At 40.8% G+C, this 18,922-nt stretch overlaps 3 protein-coding genes and 2 long non-coding RNA genes across 6 annotated transcripts; 2 read left to right on the forward strand and 3 right to left on the reverse strand.

The window, feature by feature from the left end:
* Positions 1-81: 81 nt before the first annotated feature.
* LOC105570545 lies at positions 82-2,625 on the forward strand. The gene is made up of 5 exons (XM_012027830.1): positions 82-241; positions 1,178-1,322; positions 1,389-1,546; positions 1,913-2,025; positions 2,377-2,625. Exons 1-5 carry the CDS (start codon positions 96-98, stop codon positions 2,421-2,423), a joined length of 609 nt encoding a protein of 202 aa, XP_011883220.1. The 5' UTR covers positions 82-95; the 3' UTR covers positions 2,424-2,625.
* A 375-nt stretch (positions 2,626-3,000) lies between these two features.
* Positions 3,001-9,087, forward strand: LOC105570550 (sodium-dependent neutral amino acid transporter B(0)AT3). Its single transcript, XM_012027834.1, has 14 exons — positions 3,001-3,069; positions 3,986-4,240; positions 4,320-4,500; positions 4,574-4,689; positions 4,786-4,893; positions 4,978-5,061; positions 5,166-5,327; positions 5,640-5,750; positions 5,849-6,050; positions 6,115-6,317; positions 6,386-6,587; positions 6,657-6,816; positions 6,888-7,151; positions 7,261-9,087. Exons 2-14 carry the CDS (start codon positions 4,058-4,060, stop codon positions 7,457-7,459), a joined length of 2,175 nt encoding a protein of 724 aa, XP_011883224.1. The 5' UTR covers positions 3,001-3,069; positions 3,986-4,057; the 3' UTR covers positions 7,460-9,087.
* LOC105570549 lies at positions 5,264-5,897 on the reverse strand. Its single transcript, XR_001009594.1, has 3 exons — positions 5,842-5,897; positions 5,570-5,771; positions 5,264-5,347 (listed from the first exon to the last, which is right to left on the reverse strand). It is a non-coding gene; the product is annotated as an uncharacterized LOC105570549 (long non-coding RNA).
* On the reverse strand, positions 6,020-6,470 carry LOC105570548. 2 transcript variants are annotated; one of them, XR_001009592.1, is made up of 3 exons: positions 6,360-6,470; positions 6,202-6,296; positions 6,020-6,103 (listed from the first exon to the last, which is right to left on the reverse strand). It is a non-coding gene; the product is annotated as an uncharacterized LOC105570548 (long non-coding RNA). The 2 variants fall into 2 exon arrangements; XR_001009593.1 differs by having other exon boundaries at positions 6,040-6,123.
* Positions 9,088-12,656: 3,569 nt separating the features above from the next.
* On the reverse strand, positions 12,657-16,215 carry LOC105570551 (E3 ubiquitin-protein ligase CHIP). Its single transcript, XM_012027835.1, has 4 exons — positions 14,531-16,215; positions 13,520-13,718; positions 13,105-13,430; positions 12,657-12,980 (listed from the first exon to the last, which is right to left on the reverse strand). The coding sequence occupies exons 1-4, from the start codon at positions 14,645-14,647 to the stop codon at positions 12,738-12,740; spliced, it is 885 nt and encodes a 294-aa protein (XP_011883225.1). The 5' UTR covers positions 14,648-16,215; the 3' UTR covers positions 12,657-12,737.
* Between the last annotated feature and the right edge of the window lie 2,707 nt (positions 16,216-18,922).

The following is an 18,922-nucleotide window of genomic DNA, read 5'->3' on the forward strand; positions in this document are numbered from 1 at the left end:
GAACAAACGTCACCGGTCGCCGCTAGGGACCTGGGGGGAGTCGCCGCGACGAAAGTCCTGGTGGAATCTCGCGCGCTCTCGCGGGATCCGCGAGGATGGCACGGGAGCTTCACGCGTGCCTCGTCCGCTACTACGCGCGTCTCGAGAGGCTGGACGACAAGTGGAGGGAGCTGTCGAAGAAGGCCGAGATACTGCTCGATATTTTGTCTAATCGAACCGAGCAGCTACGCCAGGTCATGAAGTGAGTGAAACAACAAGTGACGAGCCTTGAACGTGCGCGACGATCCCTCCGTCGCTACTTCGTCGGGAGTGGACTAGGTGGCGCGACCGTCGCGCGAGGCCTGGCGAGGGAGGAAGAGACTCGTTTGAAGAAACGATTTCTTTTTTATAATCGTTAACTTCTTAAAAATCTCAATGATCGAGTCGTAATCTTGTTTTTTTTTCAATTAATATGCCGAAGTAATAAGGTGACTTCGGTCGAAATTGATCGATTAATTAAATCGACATGAGCGAAACAATTTCTAACTCGTCGTTTTTAATCTGATTTTTCTTACCGCATTTAAACTGCAAGAAATGAAGAATTCTATCTGTGACGAGAGGAACGTTTCTAGCGAATGTTTCTTCGTGAATTAGCTGTCGATCAAACTAATCGGAATTCGCGTCTGTCTGCGTCAATATAGATTTAGGCTGCGGTCAAGCTTCGAATGTTTCGAGGTATCCCCAGTAGCACAATATATTGGCGCAATATTGGGAAATGATGTAACTCTAGTGTTCTCGATGTTGGTCCAATATTGTAAGACGGACGCCTTCTCTTATTTAGCCGATATGTCTGTTTAGCAATATTGGTTTAATATTGTATCAATATTAGACCAATATTCTTATTACATTGTTAAATGCTGGCCAATGCACTTCCAATATAAATCTAATATTATACAATTATTATCGTGCAATATTTACATTTATTCCAGCGCTAATATTGGCTTTACGTTGGACAATGCACTTCTATTATAACCAACATTGAACCAATGTTTAGCCAATGCACTGTGCTGCTAGAGATTCTTCTTCTCTTTTCTATCAGAAAAGCTAGAAGGAGAAAGGAAACACTTCGAAGCATCTGTAGCAGCGGTTTGACCGCAATCTGCATCTACAAATCACTCGAACTTTTACCTGTTTACAGTGTTCACAGTGAAGAAATAGACGGAGTGGAAGATATCATGGATCGGGAAACGCGGGAAAGATTGGCATTCAAAATTCTCATGGGCCTCGAGGAAGAGATGGCGCGCCTCTATAATATTTTAACGCAGCTGAACGACGCCAATCAGGTATTATTTCTTCATTTCGCGAGTAAACGTCAAGTACGCCAACGTGTGTGCGAATCTGCCTTTCAGGATTTGAAGAACTATCTGGACAATCTGGAGAACGCGAGAAGTAAAGTGTCCTTGAAGGACGAAACAATGAAGGAATTAATCAAGGGGACGCCTTACCGGCCGACGCTCGAGCTGCTTCTGCAGTGGGCCGTGGAAGGCTTCCAGTTCTTCCATAACATGTATTAATTTTCTTAAAAGCGCGATCATCTTCCTCTTGGGAAAATTTACTTAAAATAAAACTAAACTTTTTATAAGTAATCTTTCAAATCTAAGAATTTACTTAAAGAAGCTAAAAGTTTACTTAAGAAGTTTTAGAGTAATTTTGGACACTTAAAGTACTCTTTAGATAGACAAGTCTGTCGAAGTTTCCGCTAGAGGGCCGCGCGGCATAGCACTTTCTCGCAAGAAGAAACGCGGTATATTATAAATTCTATCACATACTTTTCACAATTCTTAGAGTAACTTTTAAGTTCACTTCTAAGGTAAATTTTCTCAAGGATCCGATATAATTTAATTGCATAAAGTATGTCGCATACGCTTCTTAGGTATCTCCGTGTGAACGATGGCATGAAATCACTCGACTACAAGGCAGAGAAGACTGTTGACAATCTGGTCTCTTCTTTCGCAGAAGAGAAGCGCGGGAGGAAAAACATAAATAGTAGGTACAATTGGTGACTTTGATACCTTCTGCACCTAATGAAGCCGTTAAAAGAGCACGTATGTTTGACGTGCATATAATTACAGCTCATGACAAGCGAATATAGCTTGATGTAACGCCGCGCTTTTGTTTTACTCCTATCACTCGCTACCTCGATTTTCATATCTATCATTGTTATTGTCACGTATACGTATGGTATGATTAAAATCACACCTTCGATCGCTACTTCAACGTGGAATACATCGAATCTATCGCTTCGAGCGTACGCGGCACCCTTCTATAAAAGTTTAAGCTAAGTCATTTAAATATTGCACGTAGAAAGAGATTTAACGAAGATTGCATATGTTTCAGGGATTCTCGCTTGTACGCAATTTCTAGCTAAGGAGACCCTAAATTAACGACGCGAAGATGCACGAATTCAATGGAGGCAATGGAGTTTAAACGGATAAAATTTATATGCAAACGCCTAGATATTTGCCGGCTGATAAATACAGATTGATAAGTTATAACTATTTTTAACTGCGCAAGACCCATGTCTACAAATATTTTTTATACATAAAGAATAAATAGTGTAATTCGCGAAATAAAATAGTGTAAATTAATTTCCATGCGTTATCTCTTATATTAAAAGTGCGCCCTTTGACAATCGCTATCCTAATTTCGCTCATCGTGTCCGCATGAGAATAACTTTTTAATTATACGTAAATAAAATTAAAAATATATACGTATACCTCGTGGGTCTACGATTTACGCGTCAAGTTCCAGGGTGGCGATAAATCATGACCTGTCTTTTGCTCTCTCCCTACCCCCGATGTCTTCCTCTCGGAGAAGAGCTCGCGCGCGGTTTCGCGTTTCGCGAGAGAGAGCGGGTCGCGGATGAGAGAGAGAGGGGCGTCGAGGCGCCGGCGCCAGCTATTGATTCCCTCGGATATATCCGTGGTTTCAAAAGTTACTATCACCAGCGCACGGGGGTGTCACCAGTGGCGAACCGCTCCTCGACCGCGTACAAGGTCCTCGCGCGTTTCCCCCTTTGGTCCCCGGCAGGTGGGTAAGGATTCCGCTTTCTCGGCCGTTTCTGCTCGTGGCGGAACGTACGAGCAATCGCGGACGATTCCACGGATGCGCCCACCTCGTGGCGGAACGTGCACCCGAATAAAGCCGTCCTGGTGCGCGAGGGAAGGAATCCGGGTTTTCTGTGTCAATCGTTATTACGTACGGTGAAGTGGAAGACTCGTACGAAGACGAGGATGTTTTACATATACATATCAAACTATATATAAATACATATATTTATTTTAAAAGTAGATCTTTACTCTTCCTCTTTCTCTCTCTCTCTATCTCTCACACGGATGTGCGTAGAAATTTTAATAAAACTTGCGTCTGTGCTCGCGCGCTGGAACATGTACTTACGTCAAAGCAAAAATCAATTTCCACTGAAGTTTTTAATCGATTTCTCCGCGCGTAAGGGGTATATACGCAAGTTTACGTAAGCAGGACACGTGTGTAATTGGGGAGCATATGTGCGCTCGATTGTGATCGACACCTGTATGAGAGAGAGAAAAAAATATATATACGTCTATACATGCACATAAATATAAATTAAATCCATGGAGATGTCACATGCACAGAGAATTAAAGTTGAGCAATAAAACAGTGAACTAAAGCATGTGTTGCAATGATAAAAAAAATAGCGTATTACTGACACACCATGATTGCCCAATCTTATAAATTTCTCTTCTTATGTAACCATTTACAACATATGTACGTTTATGTATTATAATACTATGTTACAAAGTGTTACGCTGGTATTACATCAATTTATATTATCGCAAACATTTATTTATTGCATTCTTGGGAAAATATATAACTTTTTCTCACAAGCCATTTTCGTCGGTCATTTTGTTTGGCGTTCGCTTGAAAAAGCCCTTTCAAGTAATCATTAAAATTCTTTTCCTGGTAGGATGAAGCGCCTAGACCTTTTCGTTTAATCAAAATTGGATTCGAAGAAGACTAAAACGAAAAAGGAGAAGATATGGCGAATACGGCTCATCTCGTTCGCCGGCAAAGCTCCCGCGACTTAAAACCCCAGAAAAGCATCGACAAGCTCGAGATGAAAGAGATGCGTGGTAGATTAGTGGTGGATAATCGGAAGAACGTCGCCACTGCCAATTACGGGGCCACCAACGCGGCCTTCGAAGACACCAGCCCTAATAAGGTACACCGTCTATTTACCTTTCACCCCCGCGAGTCAGATTAAACGAATTTCAATGAAAAATAAAATCGCAAATCCGTAGAGCAAAATAGGAAACGGCCCCGGCAACAATGATGGCAAGGCGACCTTTCGACCGGAAGCGGGCGAAGACGAGCGTGAGAATTGGGACAGCAAGCTCACATTTCTCCTGGCGACCGTAGGATACGCGGTGGGCCTTGGAAACGTATGGCGGTTCCCCTATCTGGCTCAAAAGAACGGCGGAGGTGCGCGCTTGCTACATTCAGATCGCTCGGAATTTCGTTTCTTCAATTGTAAGCACGGTTTCTAATTTCACAGGTGCTTTTCTAATCCCTTATTTCGTGATGCTGGCCATCGAGGGTATTCCTATATTTTATCTGGAATTGGCAATCGGCCAGAGACTGAGAAAAGGCGCTATCGGAGTGTGGAATCAGGTGAATGGAAGAAAAAAAAAAGAGTCCATTATCTATGAATAGATTGAAACGAATGTTTGAAGATGAGTTTTCTATTGTATCTCTTCTCCCCGAAAGGTATCCCCGTACATGGCCGGTATCGGAATCAGCAGCGCCGTAGTCTCCTTCAACGTGGCTCTTTACTATAATACAATTATCGCCTGGTGCCTATTTTATTTCGTTCAGGTAAACGACGTATAAGATCTGTCTCGATTTCGTTTATTGATAATATTGCGCTGGCCACTCACGGGAAACTAAATCTGTTTAAAGAGTTTCCAATCGCAGTTACCTTGGGCGGAGTGTCCCAATAAGTACTTTCAAAATGGATCTTACGCGCCTGAACCCGAGTGTTTGGTAACGCTGACATTTAATTGCAATATAACACAAATTGTTCCGTCGCGTGTGTGCATGCGCGCGCGCGCATTAAGTTCGTTTATAACGCGAGACCCGGTCAACAGGTCAGCAGCCCTACGCAATACTTCTGGTATCGAACCACTCTGATGATATCCAAGGATATCAACACGCCGGAAGTATTTAATTGGAAAATTGCCCTGGCGCTGATCATCGCTTGGATCCTCGTCTATATGTGCATGATTAAGGGTATCGCATCCTCGGGCAAGGTACGAGAGGTCTCTTCTAACTAGAATATTAATTACCCTGATAGAAACCTTGTTAGAAACGTTGCAAGTAAAAATGACAAATAATCATAAATTGATGAAAATTTCGCCAATTGTGAGACGATTCGCCAGAACATAGCGGTTCAATACTTTGACAACTACTTTTTTTCTAATGTACCCTCATAATTGCAATGGGAATTTCATGCAAAGTCCTATTAAGTATAATTTCATAAACGTTTTCCTACCGGTATAGTCATCAGGTAGTCATTCTGTGATCATTCAAATACCTCCGAGTAATCATTTTAATTTCTTTAGGTCGTATACGTGACCGCCACATTTCCGTATATCGTTCTCATCATTTTCTTCTTCCGAGGTGTGACGTTGACGGGTATGTCGGACGGTCTGCGGCATCTCTTCACGCCAAAGGTACGCTCTCACAATTCCCTCCTCCAACAGAGATGTCAATAAACAATGAAACGCTTAGGAAAGTTCAAATGACCAACCGATTCATCTTTACCTTTCAGTGGTATACGTTGACCGATCCTGTAGTCTGGCTGGAGGCTGGGACACAAATCTTCTTCTCCTTAGGCCTAGCTTTCGGCGGTCTGATAGCGTTCTCCTCGTACAATCCGGTGAACAATAACTGTTACCGCGACGCCATCATGGTCAGCCTGACGAATTGCTTCACGTCCATGTTCGCGGGCATCGTCGTCTTCTCGATCATCGGTACGTGTGAACTCACTCCATTTAGAAACTTCTAATCCCTACGCTTCTGATCCCTTTTGAACAGGGTTCAAAGCTACTATGGTTTACGAGCGATGCTTATCGGAAAAGAATAACACGTTGATGAGTATATTCGGCCAGGCCGACAAAATACCTGAGGACATTCCGATTGCCGGCACGCTGCTGAATATCACGAACGGCAACGGATCGCTGGATAATTTGATAATGCCGGAACTGCCCGAGTGCGACCTGGAAAAGGAGTTGGATAACGTGAGTAATGAAGATGACTTTAAGTTTGCGCAAACCACTTACCAGCGATTATTATAATATGATTACAGTCGGCGTCGGGCACAGGCTTGGCGTTTATAATCTTCACCGAAGCGATTAATCAGTTTCCTGGCGCTCAATTCTGGTCGGTGCTGTTCTTCCTGATGCTGTTCACGTTGGGAATCGATTCCCAGTTTGGTACTTTGGAAGGTGTCGTCACTAGCATCGTCGACATGAAGCTCTTCCCGAATTTGAGAAAGGAGATTCTGACAGGTGCCTCCTGCAATAGTAAGAAGAACGTCGAGAAAAACTGTGGATAATGTCGATTTTGTGTGCGCGCAGGTGTGATTTGTCTGGTATGCTGTACGATCTCTATGGCCTTCGCTCATGGAGCTGGCAGCTACGTCTTCGTGCTGTTCGACAGTTTCAGCGGGAACTTCCCATTGCTCATAATCGCGTTTTTCGAATGTATAGGAGTATCTTATGTGTACGGTTTGAAGAGGTGAGCACTGAGGAAACTTGAAGATTTTCAGTTAAATACATGTGTATATCGGTGCGTTCCGATGATTCTAGATTTGCTGACGATATCGAACTGATGACCGGCAACCGGCCTGGCCTTTACTGGTTGATATGTTGGAAGTACCTCAGCCCTCTGGCGATGTTGAGTATTCTGATCGCGTCCTTCGTCGATATATTTTTCGAAGGAAGCGGCTATCCGGCCTGGGTGGCGAGTAAAGGCATTACGGAGAGACACGAATGGCCCGTTTGGGGTCTTGTCCTCATCGCCGTTCTCATTCTTACTTCCGTTCTGTGGATACCCGCAGTCGCTATTGGCAGGTTGGCGTTAGCTTCTCAATATTAATATACTAATATTAATTTTAACGTTTATACTAAACATTGTATCTCGCTTCATGTGCATTTTTTGCATCAATTTTCAACGATCCAGATACTTTGGAATTTTTATCATTGACGACAACGAAAAGGCCTGGTTCCCCGCGGCGGACTTGAAAGAATTCCACGGAATCATGCCGCACGAAGTGACAGTGGCCGAGTCATTGCTATTTTGCATCAGGAGTGACGGTTCCGAAGGACTGTGCTGTCCTACGGGCGGTCCCAGTGATGACGAAGACGAGGACCTCACCTAGGATCAATCTCGATCGCGACGCGCGTTTCCGTGGATGATCTTGCCTCGAGAAATGCTCTATTTCATCCTGTGACGATCATTTTCGACCGCTGCTGTTTGGTCGAAAATGGCTGCAATCCATTTTGGTGAATCTGGTCGATTTGTAGTCAGCGCATCCGCGCGGTAGGATCTTGTCTATTGTGTCAATTAACGTAAGCTTCGGCGATAGAGGCCGTTTCTTCATAAAGATGGAGATACATTCGTAAAGAGAATTGCATATCATTTTGTTCTTCCTTTTTACAATTAACTTTACCAGTTGTTAACTACGAAATTTACATTTTTCTTCAAAGATTCTCTTTCAAGGCTCTTTGATTAAAGAACAGTATCTCGAATTTAAGTGTCTAGCACAAGGCATTTTCGATAAAAATAGGAGAGACTTATTCGCGAACATTTGTGAATGTATCTCTATCCAAAAGATATAACTCGTTTGAACTTTTGAGTTTCTTAAGTAATTAACTATACGAAATGGCTTTCGAAGCTTCGCGGATACTGAAGAATATTAGACAACCATCTGCACAGTTTTCGAGCGAAAAACACAATCGCGCGTCGCGTGGACGGGAATGAAAGGTAATCTTTCACAGAGAAAATTGCCTATTATACAAGTTAACGATGAAACATTTACTCTTTAGCGATTGCGATTAACGTCAGATTTAATAAGATTAGCGGTAGGAGCCGTCCAGTGGACTTGGGTGGGTATACCCGAAACATTGTTTTAGATAGGTAGCCTTGGATCAGAGAGCATTTGGATCCTTAGATCTATGGATATTTGAAAATTCAAGAGTTTGAAAATCAATGGATCTAAAGACCTGATTTCGCAAGTACTAAAGAATCCAAGAACGCAAATAAGTAAATAAATAAGAAGATGGAGATATTCAGGTATTTGAAAGCACAAAACAAAGCACGGATCTATAAGGATTTAGGAATTCAAGGTACATTGTCCGAGAGAAAATAAGATCCTACCAAAGATCTAAGGATTCAAGAATCCACGATTGATTACGCGGATTGATAACGTGACAATAAAGGGGATAAAATTGATGACAATAATAATTCGACTAAATTATGTTTGACAATAATGTTAACGGTGCGCGGCATGCGATGCGCACTCAAGGATGCCTGGAAAGCCGAAAGGCAATTAATTCGACCGATAGAACATGGTTTCTTCGGACTAAGAGATATTATCATCATCCCGGCCATAGATTAATCAACTAATTAGTTTTATGTAGGTCAATTATTATTATTCTGATTTTCATCTTGTTGCGCGTGTTCAAATTCGACCTGATAAATATATTATAAAAAAAATTATATACGAGATATACGCATCTTGTTGTGCTCGAGGGTCGAAATTGAACATTTTAAAGGTGTTTCCGAATATTCCACGGAATCTTCCTACTCGCATTCCTTTACGATAATACTCAAATGGCCTGATATCTTCCAGTGATATTTTCACCTTAACTCTTTGCACTCTGAATGTCTTTTTACTCGTGTTACTCGTGTTTAAGGAAAGATATCGATTGCGTTATTTTACAGAGAGAATTTTATTACGCCGTATTATAGTACTGTTATATATGTATATCTTTTATTACAAATTTATTATACATATATTTGTGCACACGCTCAGTTATATTATTATATAAATTAGATATTTTATAGTAACATATGGGAATATAAATACGAGTTTCTCACTCTACCGAGTGTACAAATAAGACTTAACAAGATTTTATAGATCCATGTTGAAACAAGATATTCTAGTGCAAAGAGTTAATGAATTAATGACTACTCGGTTGTGGAGTATTCGCCTAAAACGTACAAATGTTAACGCAGACAATAAGTAGAATTTCGTTTCTTCAAGTTATCTATTAGCCAAAGTAAGCAGAAAGATAACTGCATTAGCAATCGTTAAGCGACTACTTAAGTAATAAACCATAGGAGTCTTCAATTAAGCAATGACAAAACCATCATCGCTTAATTAATGACGGAAAATAAATCATATCTTGATATCATATCATTTGTTACAATACACATACTAGTTTTTTATCTTATACTCGCTCGATCTTCCTAAAAAACAAAAAGACTCCTTTAGAGGTCAGATGCGTTTTATAACGTGCTCTTAAAAGTTTTGATATTATTTATATGAATTGATGATGATCCTCTTTCGTTCTTTAGTGAATGCTACATATCTCGACTGAAACTGGTTATCTTCCATTTAAAAGAACATATCTAAATTCTAATATTTTAAAACACAATCGACAATCTTGAATTTAATTTCGTTAAGAGGGTAAGTTTTAAAAAGTAATTAAAAAGAAGAGAAAAATCGTTGCAGCAGTTCATTATCACGATGGCTGTTGTAATTATCGTTCGAGCTACAAAGAGAGTGATCTATCCTATCGCACTTTTGTTAACCATATATTGTCGATGTAGCTTGCGCAATAACTCAAAATAATACACCGACGGCGGACGGTAGTAATTATTATTACATATAATTGCGACGATTGCGATACATATATACAATATTGCGTATACGTAAAACTGTACATATATATATATACATAAATATATTGTTGTCAGTTGAATGTTAAAATAAATACCTTGAGTGGATTCAGATCTCTCTTCACTAGCGACATTGCGAGAAATCAGAATTTCTTCTAGTATGCAGCATTACAGTTAAAAACGCGGGAGTTTGGTGGTAAAATAAATAATTTATTATTTATGGTAAAACAAAAATTACAGATGCTACATAGCGCTTATTATCCTATGGTTCTTCTTTGAGCCACTGCGTATGTTGGAACTTTCAGTCAACTCTTGAGCTTTTGTTTAAAGGCGGGGAGCACACACTTTTGCTTAAGTGCATAAGCATATGCATAACGAATTTGATTGGTATATAAGCAAATGCATAAGGACCCAGTAGTGCGATTCTGTAACTCGTTATGTCGTCGTTACGGGCTTTGCGCAGATCTAATATACCGTAGAAAAGCTGCGCAAAGTCCGTAACGACGACATAACGAGTTACAGAATCGCGCTACTGGATAGCCAGTATGCTCAAGCAATGTATGGGAATAAAATGCCAGCAACTGATGCTGGCTCTTTGCTGGGAATATGAATTCAATGTTTGAGTGATTTAAGTACAGCTAGCATAATGTTAACATATTGTCGTAGTTAAATGCACAGCTAAAGAGAGTGCACATCGAATAGGCATACTGTTAACAAAGAATTAGCATATATTGTTTTCAATTTTCTAACAGATATAAACATGTTATATCTATTACATCTGACCAAGCACTTAATGCTAGCATAATGTTTGAATCATGCAAATGTTTTATTTCCGACACCAAATGCTAGCAAACAACAGCACAATAAACGATGCATAGCAAGATGCTAACATTTTTCTTAGCAATGTGAAAGCAACTTGTGCTCACACTGGCTATCTGGGGAAATGGACCAATCTAATTCGTTATGTATATGCTTATGCACTTATGCAAAAGTGTGTGCTCCCCGCTTAACTCTTTAAGGCCAGTATTCATAGTCAGATCCAGTCTTACATACAGGTCTGGAAACAACTACTGGTGGGGGTAGACTCTCTTAATGTTCACATTTTTAATTGGATTTTCAGCCGCAAAATGCCACGTATGATCTAGGAGTGTCATAGTTCTATACTCTGTATTGCACTTCGGTACCGCACACGATTTAAGCATCTCAACAAGAATTATTGCACAATTTATGGTTATTGAAACAGTCTCAATTTTAATTCTCACAGAGCTACATGTGGCTCACAGGCTGCACATTCGAGGCTATATCTCACCACACTCTTAAACTAGTAGCGACGCACAGTGACGATAGCGCGGATGAAAAATTATCTTTTTAATGGAGTCACCCCCTATCACTAAAAATTCGATATTGTTTCCAGACCTGTATATAAACCCGTGGTTGTGGATCTTATATTCAAGACTGTCTCAAGACCACCTTTAGATACTCCGCAGCCAATGAAATGTTCCGGAAAGCATCTTTAGATAAATTCAAGACGGTCTTGAATGCAAGATCCGATGGAATCGGCCCATGGAATACCGGCCTAAAATTTCAATTTTGTATTTTTATTGAACGCAACTATTAGAAAAATTTAATCCTTACAAATCAGAAATTGTTAATCAAAAGATAAATTCAATTTCTATAGGTAATTAATAATAATCGTATATATGTAGCGCTTACGAAATTACATATATATAAATAACCTGTATACATATATGTGTATATATGTATGTATATAACCTGTATATATACATATACACATATATATTTTGTATGTATATAGAGTAGAGAATATTACAATATTCTCTAGAAATAGAATATATATACATATACATATATACATACATATGCAATATATATGTATATATGTATATATGTAACCTGTGTTTAAACGATCCTTATTCGATGTTAACTATTCACTAGTATATTTATGTACGATAACAATAGCTTCCACGCATGAAGACTAAAGACTTGGGGTGAGTTTCGTTTTACGCATAATGCACATAATGCATCACTTATCCTTATTTAATATTTGGTAAACAGTAAGGATAAATAATGCATTATGCGCGTCATACATGAAACGGAACGCACCCCAGGGGATCGACTTACATGGGCAAATGCGTCAGATTCTGGGGGTCAATTCTGTAGCTAACACTACAGTGTACAATTCTAACCGCCCTGTTAGAAAGAGACAAAGCCGTTAATTTTTAACATTTTCACTATATTGTAAGAGTTGACCCCCTGAACCCAAAAGTGGTTGTCGATGTTAGTACGAAATCCTAATCGAGATGTTGCTTCAGTTGCACGTAGCGTTTTCACTCTTCACGTATACGGTTTGAGTGTATGTTAGTAGACTCGGGGTAAGTGTGTACCCATTTATTCCCTTCCAACGTCCGAATATCAACAGTTCGTCGATCACCAACGCCGCTGGTGTACTTACTTTAAATCATGTAAACCAGGTTGTGGTCCTATTCACGAGAGCATACGTTGAGCTTCGTGGTCTCCAATCTTCAGGTTTCCACGTCTTATATGGCGTGTAAAAATATTTCACGGTAACAAGATACCTTAATCCTTTACAGTCTACTATTTTACACTCTCTCGAGATTTCTTTTAGATGTACCCTCCTCTAAATCTCTTCGTTAAAAGCTCGTATCTTCGTCCATCACTGAATATCGCCACCACCTTGACTTAAACCTATGGCAGTAAGCTACATATCGGCATCAGTAGTGCAAGGCCCATTCATTATCCTGCAGGAAAGTGTCGACTACTTCTTTCATCGCCAAATTCGGGATTAGCTGGTCCTGCGTCAAACGCACGCGCGTGACTGGATCAAAGTGACCGACCCGTTGGAGATGCTCCTCGATGTCCTTCCGCTCGTACGTGATCCCACTGGGCGTAATCACTGGCTCTTGCAGAATCTCGAAGCTAATCTTGCCGCACAAGTAATCGGGCACCTCTCTTTTCTACCAAAAATGTCCTTGTATTAATAGGATTAAAAAATCAAATTATTACATAGGAATTGCATTAACAGAATCACGGAATGTCAAAGGAGGGCTCTAAAATAACGACAGCTAAAGAGGTACGTACCCGCCTTCTCTCGTCAATCTTGGCGAAGAGGTCATTGAGTCTGGATATACAGGTGTCTCTCTTTTCTTCGATCTCTTCTTTCCTCCTGGCGAATTCAGCTGAGCTCGTTTCAACATCGGCATCCTTCGTCGTTTCCTGTTCCTGCAGACTCGCCAAGTTACGCTTCGCGTCGTCCACGATCAGCTGATTCAGATAAGTCTGCAGCTCGATGTCCTGAGAAATCCTTTGTTCCTCTCTTATTTGGAATCGACGTTTCTTGGCTAGACGCAATACGCTGGTAATGTCGTCGCCATAGTTCAGCTTCTGTTCCTTCGCCAGGTCCACAGCTACATTGTTCGAGACAAGTATATCACAAATCCGTTTCGTAGTTGGAGAAACGGCAGGGAAACGCCAGGATGTATCTCGCTATATTTACCTCTCTGCAGGTACTTGACAGCCTCGTCAAAGAGCTCCAGTTCCAGTAGGGCAAGTCCCAGAAAGAAATGGCCTTTCATCAAACACGGTTCTATATCCAAGGCCCATCTGCAATCCTTGCACACGGATTCCCAGCGTTTCAGCTTCAAGTGACACAGAGCCCGGTTTGTGTAATATAACGCCTGGCCCGGATTCTTCATCTTAAATCAAGTAAACAACAAATATTATTGATAAATTACATTTTTTTAAATACTCTATTAATAATAATAATAATAATAATATATATATATATATATATGCTTTATTACCTTTAGCATACAGCCAGAAAGTGGGACTTGGTTTACAATAGTTCCTTAACCACTCATTCATCCATACTCTCATTCATACTCTCTCTAATCTCTATCCCTAATCTCTTTCCCTTCTTATTTCTTACTTCTAATTTCTTATTTCTACATTGACTAGCTCATCTTTTTTGCCTATCTTTTTCCTTCCATAATTTACATAATATCTTTCCTTTATCTTCATCTATTACATCGTTATATAATCTTTCCAACTTCTTTTCCATGCTATTACCTAACTCTAAAAACCAGTCTTTCGTCGTTTTACAATCCTTTATATAGTGCTCTATATTATCTTTACCCTCCTTACAAAATATACATATTCTTCGTTCATTTTCTTCTTCCAGCCAGTACTTGTTATCTTCCTCCAATACTCTATTAATAACAAGGAAAAAGAGATTCGCCCTCATAGAACAAAACTGTTTCCTTTTCAGTCGGACGCGCGACGGATTCAAATCTCCCGCGCTATCGCCGAATTCTAGTTCGCACGTCGGACGCCAGGAGCACCGTCGAGCCGCGCGGGTCACGCGTACTGCGTGATCCGTGATTCAAAACAAAAAATATTTTGCTGCAACAACAACCGTAGCGAGCGAGTAGGCGCACGAAGGTGCGCGAAAAGCCAGAATGACGAGTCACGATCGTCGAACGTACGCCAGAAATGTCGCTACACTTACGATTGCCTTCGTGTAGCAACTGGCCGCGTCCTCGTATTTGTGCAGATCGAAGAGACGGTTACCCTGCTCCTTCAGCTCCTTGTCGGACAGGTTCGCCGTCGAGTACATCTTACTCATGATGGCGGCTGGTGGTCACGTCGCATGCACAATTAATCGATCTCCCCCTTTTTTCCCTCTTGCGATCGAAAACACACGAGTGCGAGCGACCGCGCGACACCCTTTGTCTAACCTCAAACGGACGTCCGATATTTCATCTTTGTTCCGTCCACGGTCCTCGACTCGACGGCGTCGAGTCGACGCAACTCTACACAGAAAGTAGAGTGAATCCGCAGGCTTGACGAGGCTGCCATCTAGACAAGTATGGATTCTAAAGCCACTATATATCGAGCGGCAGTGAGATTTCAAACATCCCTAACAGCTGATTCCAACGCTGCAGAATCGAGGCTGATTGTGCACATTAGCAGAGAGAAACCTGAGAGCGGCCACGCCGGCGTTTTACTTGACACCGTTTTCGCTCGGCTGATTCCAGCGCCTTACGCCCATTTTCATTTTTGCAACTATTTCGCTACACCCATTTTCAAGCACTGCCGATAAAGTCTCCACTCGGTGCGCGTCCGTGCTACCCGAATTTACATTTACACACTCGCGAATTTACACTTTCGTTTCTAAAATCACTTCTCACTGTCGCTGCATCCAAATGCCACTTCACTCGCGAATTTACACTTCTGTTTGTAAAGGCACTTGTCACTGTCACTGTATCCAAATGCCACTTCTTCGGTTTTGACTGTGCCCGATTTCCACTACGAACTGTTCGATTACATCGAACATCGATGGCAAATCGCGGGAATTCAGCGATCGCGGCGATCATATTAATCCCTGATTATTCGCAGAGAGCGATCGCGGTTTCTTCGCGCACTTGTCGCGACGCGTATCAAAAAAGTAACACGATATGCGAAGCGGCGCGGGCACAAAACCGATCAGTTCGACTGTCGCCGCGTGAATGACACTGCGTACGGCGATGTAAACACCGTGAAAACCGAGCGCGGATTCCAAGAAATGACGTAGCGCCGTAAAAACACCTCGGCCGAAAACCGAGCGCGCATTCCAATAGATTGTTTTTGTCCGAGGTGTTCACGGCGCTACGTCATTTCTTGGAATCCGCGCTCGGTATTTACGGTGTTTAACGGCGCCGTACGCAGGATCATTCGCGCGGCGACAGTCGCACTGATCGGTTGTGCCTGCGCCGCTTCGCATATCGTATTATTCTTATTTGATACGCATTCGCGACAAGTGCGGGAAGAAACCGCGATCGCTCTCTACGAATAATCAGGGATTGATATCATCGTGCGTTCCTTGAATTCCCGCGATTTGCCATCGATGTTCGATGTAATCGAACAGTTCGTAGCGGAAATCGGACACAGTCAAAACCGAAGAAGTGGCATTTGGATACAGTGACAGTGACAAGTGCCTTTACAAACAGAAGTGTAAATTCGCGAGTAAAGTCGCATTTTAGGATGCAGTGACAGTGAGAAGTGACTTTAGAAACGACAGTGTAAATTCGCGAGTGAAGTGGCACACGTGGATACAGTGACAGCGACAAGTGCCTTTACAAACGGAAGTATTAATTCGCGAGTGAAGTGGCCGGGAGGCACCGAAAGGCATGTCCAATCTGGCCCAACGAAGGACTAAATACGACGAGGTAAGTGGCCAATATCGGCCACTCTGATGGAGTACCTGAGTAAGGTGCTGTGCACTGATAGAAAAATATGTGGTATTTGAAACTATAATTGCATAGTAAAATAATTATTAGTATATCCTCGCGCGTGCAGTGACGTACGAGTTTTCCACGCGTGGTGCGCGGCGACAGAAACACTCGCGCGAAATCGCCCCGTCGAACGCGACGCGCGTCAAGTTAACCTCGCGCATCTCCGCGAGTCCTTCCCGCCCGAACGTCTTCTCGTCATTTCACGCGACGTCGTCTCGCCGGATTCGGCTCGTATTTCCGCCGGGAGTGCCGTGTCGTGAGTTACCTCTTTCGCGAGTGTTGTGTTGTGCCAGTTCGAAACGGAGGACTCTGAGAGGAAGCGGCGGCCGAGGAGGCATCAGGCAACGGCGGAGCAACTTTATGGTAAGTGTTTTTTTATTTCATATAAAATTATCTTCCTCTCGTTTATTTTAAATAATTGAGGCCCGATTTCGCCAACGTTGTTTAACTTTAAGCTTAGCTTAATTCGTTTTTTATCTCTTTCCAACTGTCATTTCAGAAAGAGACAAACGTGAATTAAAGTAAGATTAAAGTTAAGCGACGTCTGGTGAAACCGGGCCTTAAAAATTATTTTCATTAATATTGGTTTTCTTGTATACTCTCTTTTAATGTTAATTTTATAATTCTATGTTACAGAATCGACGTAGATAAAATCCGCTGCTGCGCGTCTGGTCGGTGAGTCCGAAAATTTTTTATTGGGGCAACGAATATACATATCTCGTAAAACGTAGCTCGTAGATCATAGATTTATATATCTTGTATATTCGTTGCCTTAAAATGGACAGGCTTCAAATGCTAACGGCAATTAAATTATTTATTTAATATATTGAATCTTTGGAGAGCTCTACAAATCAGAGTATGTCGGGCTCATTTTCCATATTGAGAATAGTTTAATAACATCACAGAACTTAAGCGAAATATGGCGAACATTATTCATGTAGCCTATCCATTTTTATTAACGAATTGATATACAAAATAAAATAACATGACGTGAGATTCGAATATATTTAGTCGAGAACACTGAAATTTCAACTTCTTTTTATATATTATTTCCAGTTATTAATTTATAATTATAATATGCAATTATAATATCGGTTGAAATCATGAAAGAAGTTTCGTTTTTCTGGATCTCACATCATTTATTCTGTGTATGTACGTATGTATGTACATACGTGATATATGTACTTTCAAGATGCGTCTGGCATGAATACATGCATAGTCACACGCATCTTTGTATTTTCGCGGTCGGTTTTCGCGGTCGGTTTTCGCGAACGGTTTATCTAGAAAAATTTTCAAGAAATTATTAATTGTTTAATTTTATATCCATGTTATACATTTTAATTTATCGTGAATGATGATTAAAATCACTCTAACGCGAAGTAAATTTTTTTCTATGTGTACTTAAATTTCGAATTCAAAGATCAAGTTACGAAGAAATGGTCAATATTTTTGAATAAACGACAGTAAAAATAAATTTTATTCGTATATACAGTAAAGTTTTTGAATTAATATTCTTCTTTAATTGACTTCTCGTGGCCATGCATTTTTCGATACGATCGACACTCGTATATTCGAACCATACGAAATATTTGTTGGTCACGATAACCGACAACGGAAGGAGTTTTCTTCCTTCCTGATCTCTGGTCAAAATGACCAGATTGTATGGCCGGGAGCAACGAATGGTAGGTTCAATCTGGCCCAACGAAGGAATGCGACTACGTAATTGGTCAATATTGGCCACTCTGATGGAGTACAGTATCTAAGTAAGGTGCTGTACGAAGTATACTTTGATTTCTTTTGATTTGTTACAATTCGGGTGGGTTATACTTCTATATACATATATTCTCGCATATGTGCAAGAGTGAAACCGCTATTAAATCCCGCAGGCGTGTTAAACTCCAAGTCAAACCCATAGAAAATCGCGTCGCGGTTAAATTTGTAGGTTTATTATGTTGAAACACGGGTAGGTAGAAATTGGATAATTAAGTTATATTAATTATATTATATTATTTATTAGGTTATAAAAATATAAAAACACAATTTTATCGTAAACAAAAGAGGACCGCCGATAAGAATTCGGCGGGGGTGGTGGAGGGCCTCTACAAGTTGGTCTGTTTTTTGGCATTGTGAAGTTGGCATATCATTTCCCAGCAGATCAAAAATAAAAAGGAGTTCTTATCGCATGCAGTCGAGTTCTGTAGTTCTTGATACTTTTTAATAATAGTTCTGTTGATTTAAACCAAAAACAGTCGATCGAAAAAATGATCTGCTAACTTCCCGTAGCAGATCATTTTCTAGCAGATCAAAAATAAAAGAGAGTTCTTGTCGCATGCAGTCGAATTCTATAGTTCCTGATACTTTTTAATAATAGTTCTGGCGATTTTATACCAAAATCAGCCGATAGAAAAAAAATATGTATTTATCATAACACTAAGACGCTGACGGATTTTCGATAGTTCTACGAGTTCTAAACTATTTCTCGTGTAGTTCTGAACACATTTATTCATTTTCCAAAGAATTTTAGACAGTGGCAACTCTCTGTTACTTTTTAATAATTCATAATCCCCGAAAAAGCCATTTTTAAGCAGATAAGTGTGCTCTGCTGCTCGGAAAGTCGGAGTTCCGGT

The sequence above is a fragment of the Vollenhovia emeryi genome, unplaced genomic scaffold, assembly GCF_000949405.1.
Source record: "Vollenhovia emeryi isolate VEMERY1.0 unplaced genomic scaffold, V.emery_V1.0 DF939120.1, whole genome shotgun sequence".
NCBI classification, from domain to species: Eukaryota; Metazoa; Arthropoda; class Insecta; order Hymenoptera; family Formicidae; genus Vollenhovia; species Vollenhovia emeryi.

Bases quoted from the DNA above. Each gene is read 5' to 3' on its own strand.
- LOC105570551 (XM_012027835.1), bottom strand. From the start codon at position 14,647: ATGAGTAAGATGTACTCGACGGCGAACCTGTCCGACAAGGAGCTGAAG. The intron at 13,431-13,519 runs GTAAATATAGCG...CGAACAATGTAG, and splicing joins TGTCAAGTACCTGCAGAGAG to CTGTGGACCTGGCGAAGGAA. The intron at 12,981-13,104 runs GTACGTACCTCT...CATTTTTGGTAG, and splicing joins AGATTGACGAGAGAAGGCGG to AAAAGAGAGGTGCCCGATTA.
- LOC105570545 (XM_012027830.1), top strand. From the start codon at position 96: ATGGCACGGGAGCTTCACGCGTGCCTCGTCCGCTACTACGCGCGTCTC. The intron at 242-1,177 runs GTGAGTGAAACA...ACCTGTTTACAG, and splicing joins CAGCTACGCCAGGTCATGAA to TGTTCACAGTGAAGAAATAG. The intron at 1,547-1,912 runs GTATTAATTTTC...TACGCTTCTTAG, and splicing joins TTCCAGTTCTTCCATAACAT to GTATCTCCGTGTGAACGATG.
- LOC105570550 (XM_012027834.1), top strand. From the start codon at position 4,058: ATGGCGAATACGGCTCATCTCGTTCGCCGGCAAAGCTCCCGCGACTTA. The intron at 5,751-5,848 runs GTACGCTCTCAC...TTTACCTTTCAG, and splicing joins GGCATCTCTTCACGCCAAAG to TGGTATACGTTGACCGATCC. The intron at 7,152-7,260 runs GTTGGCGTTAGC...TCAACGATCCAG, and splicing joins CCCGCAGTCGCTATTGGCAG to ATACTTTGGAATTTTTATCA.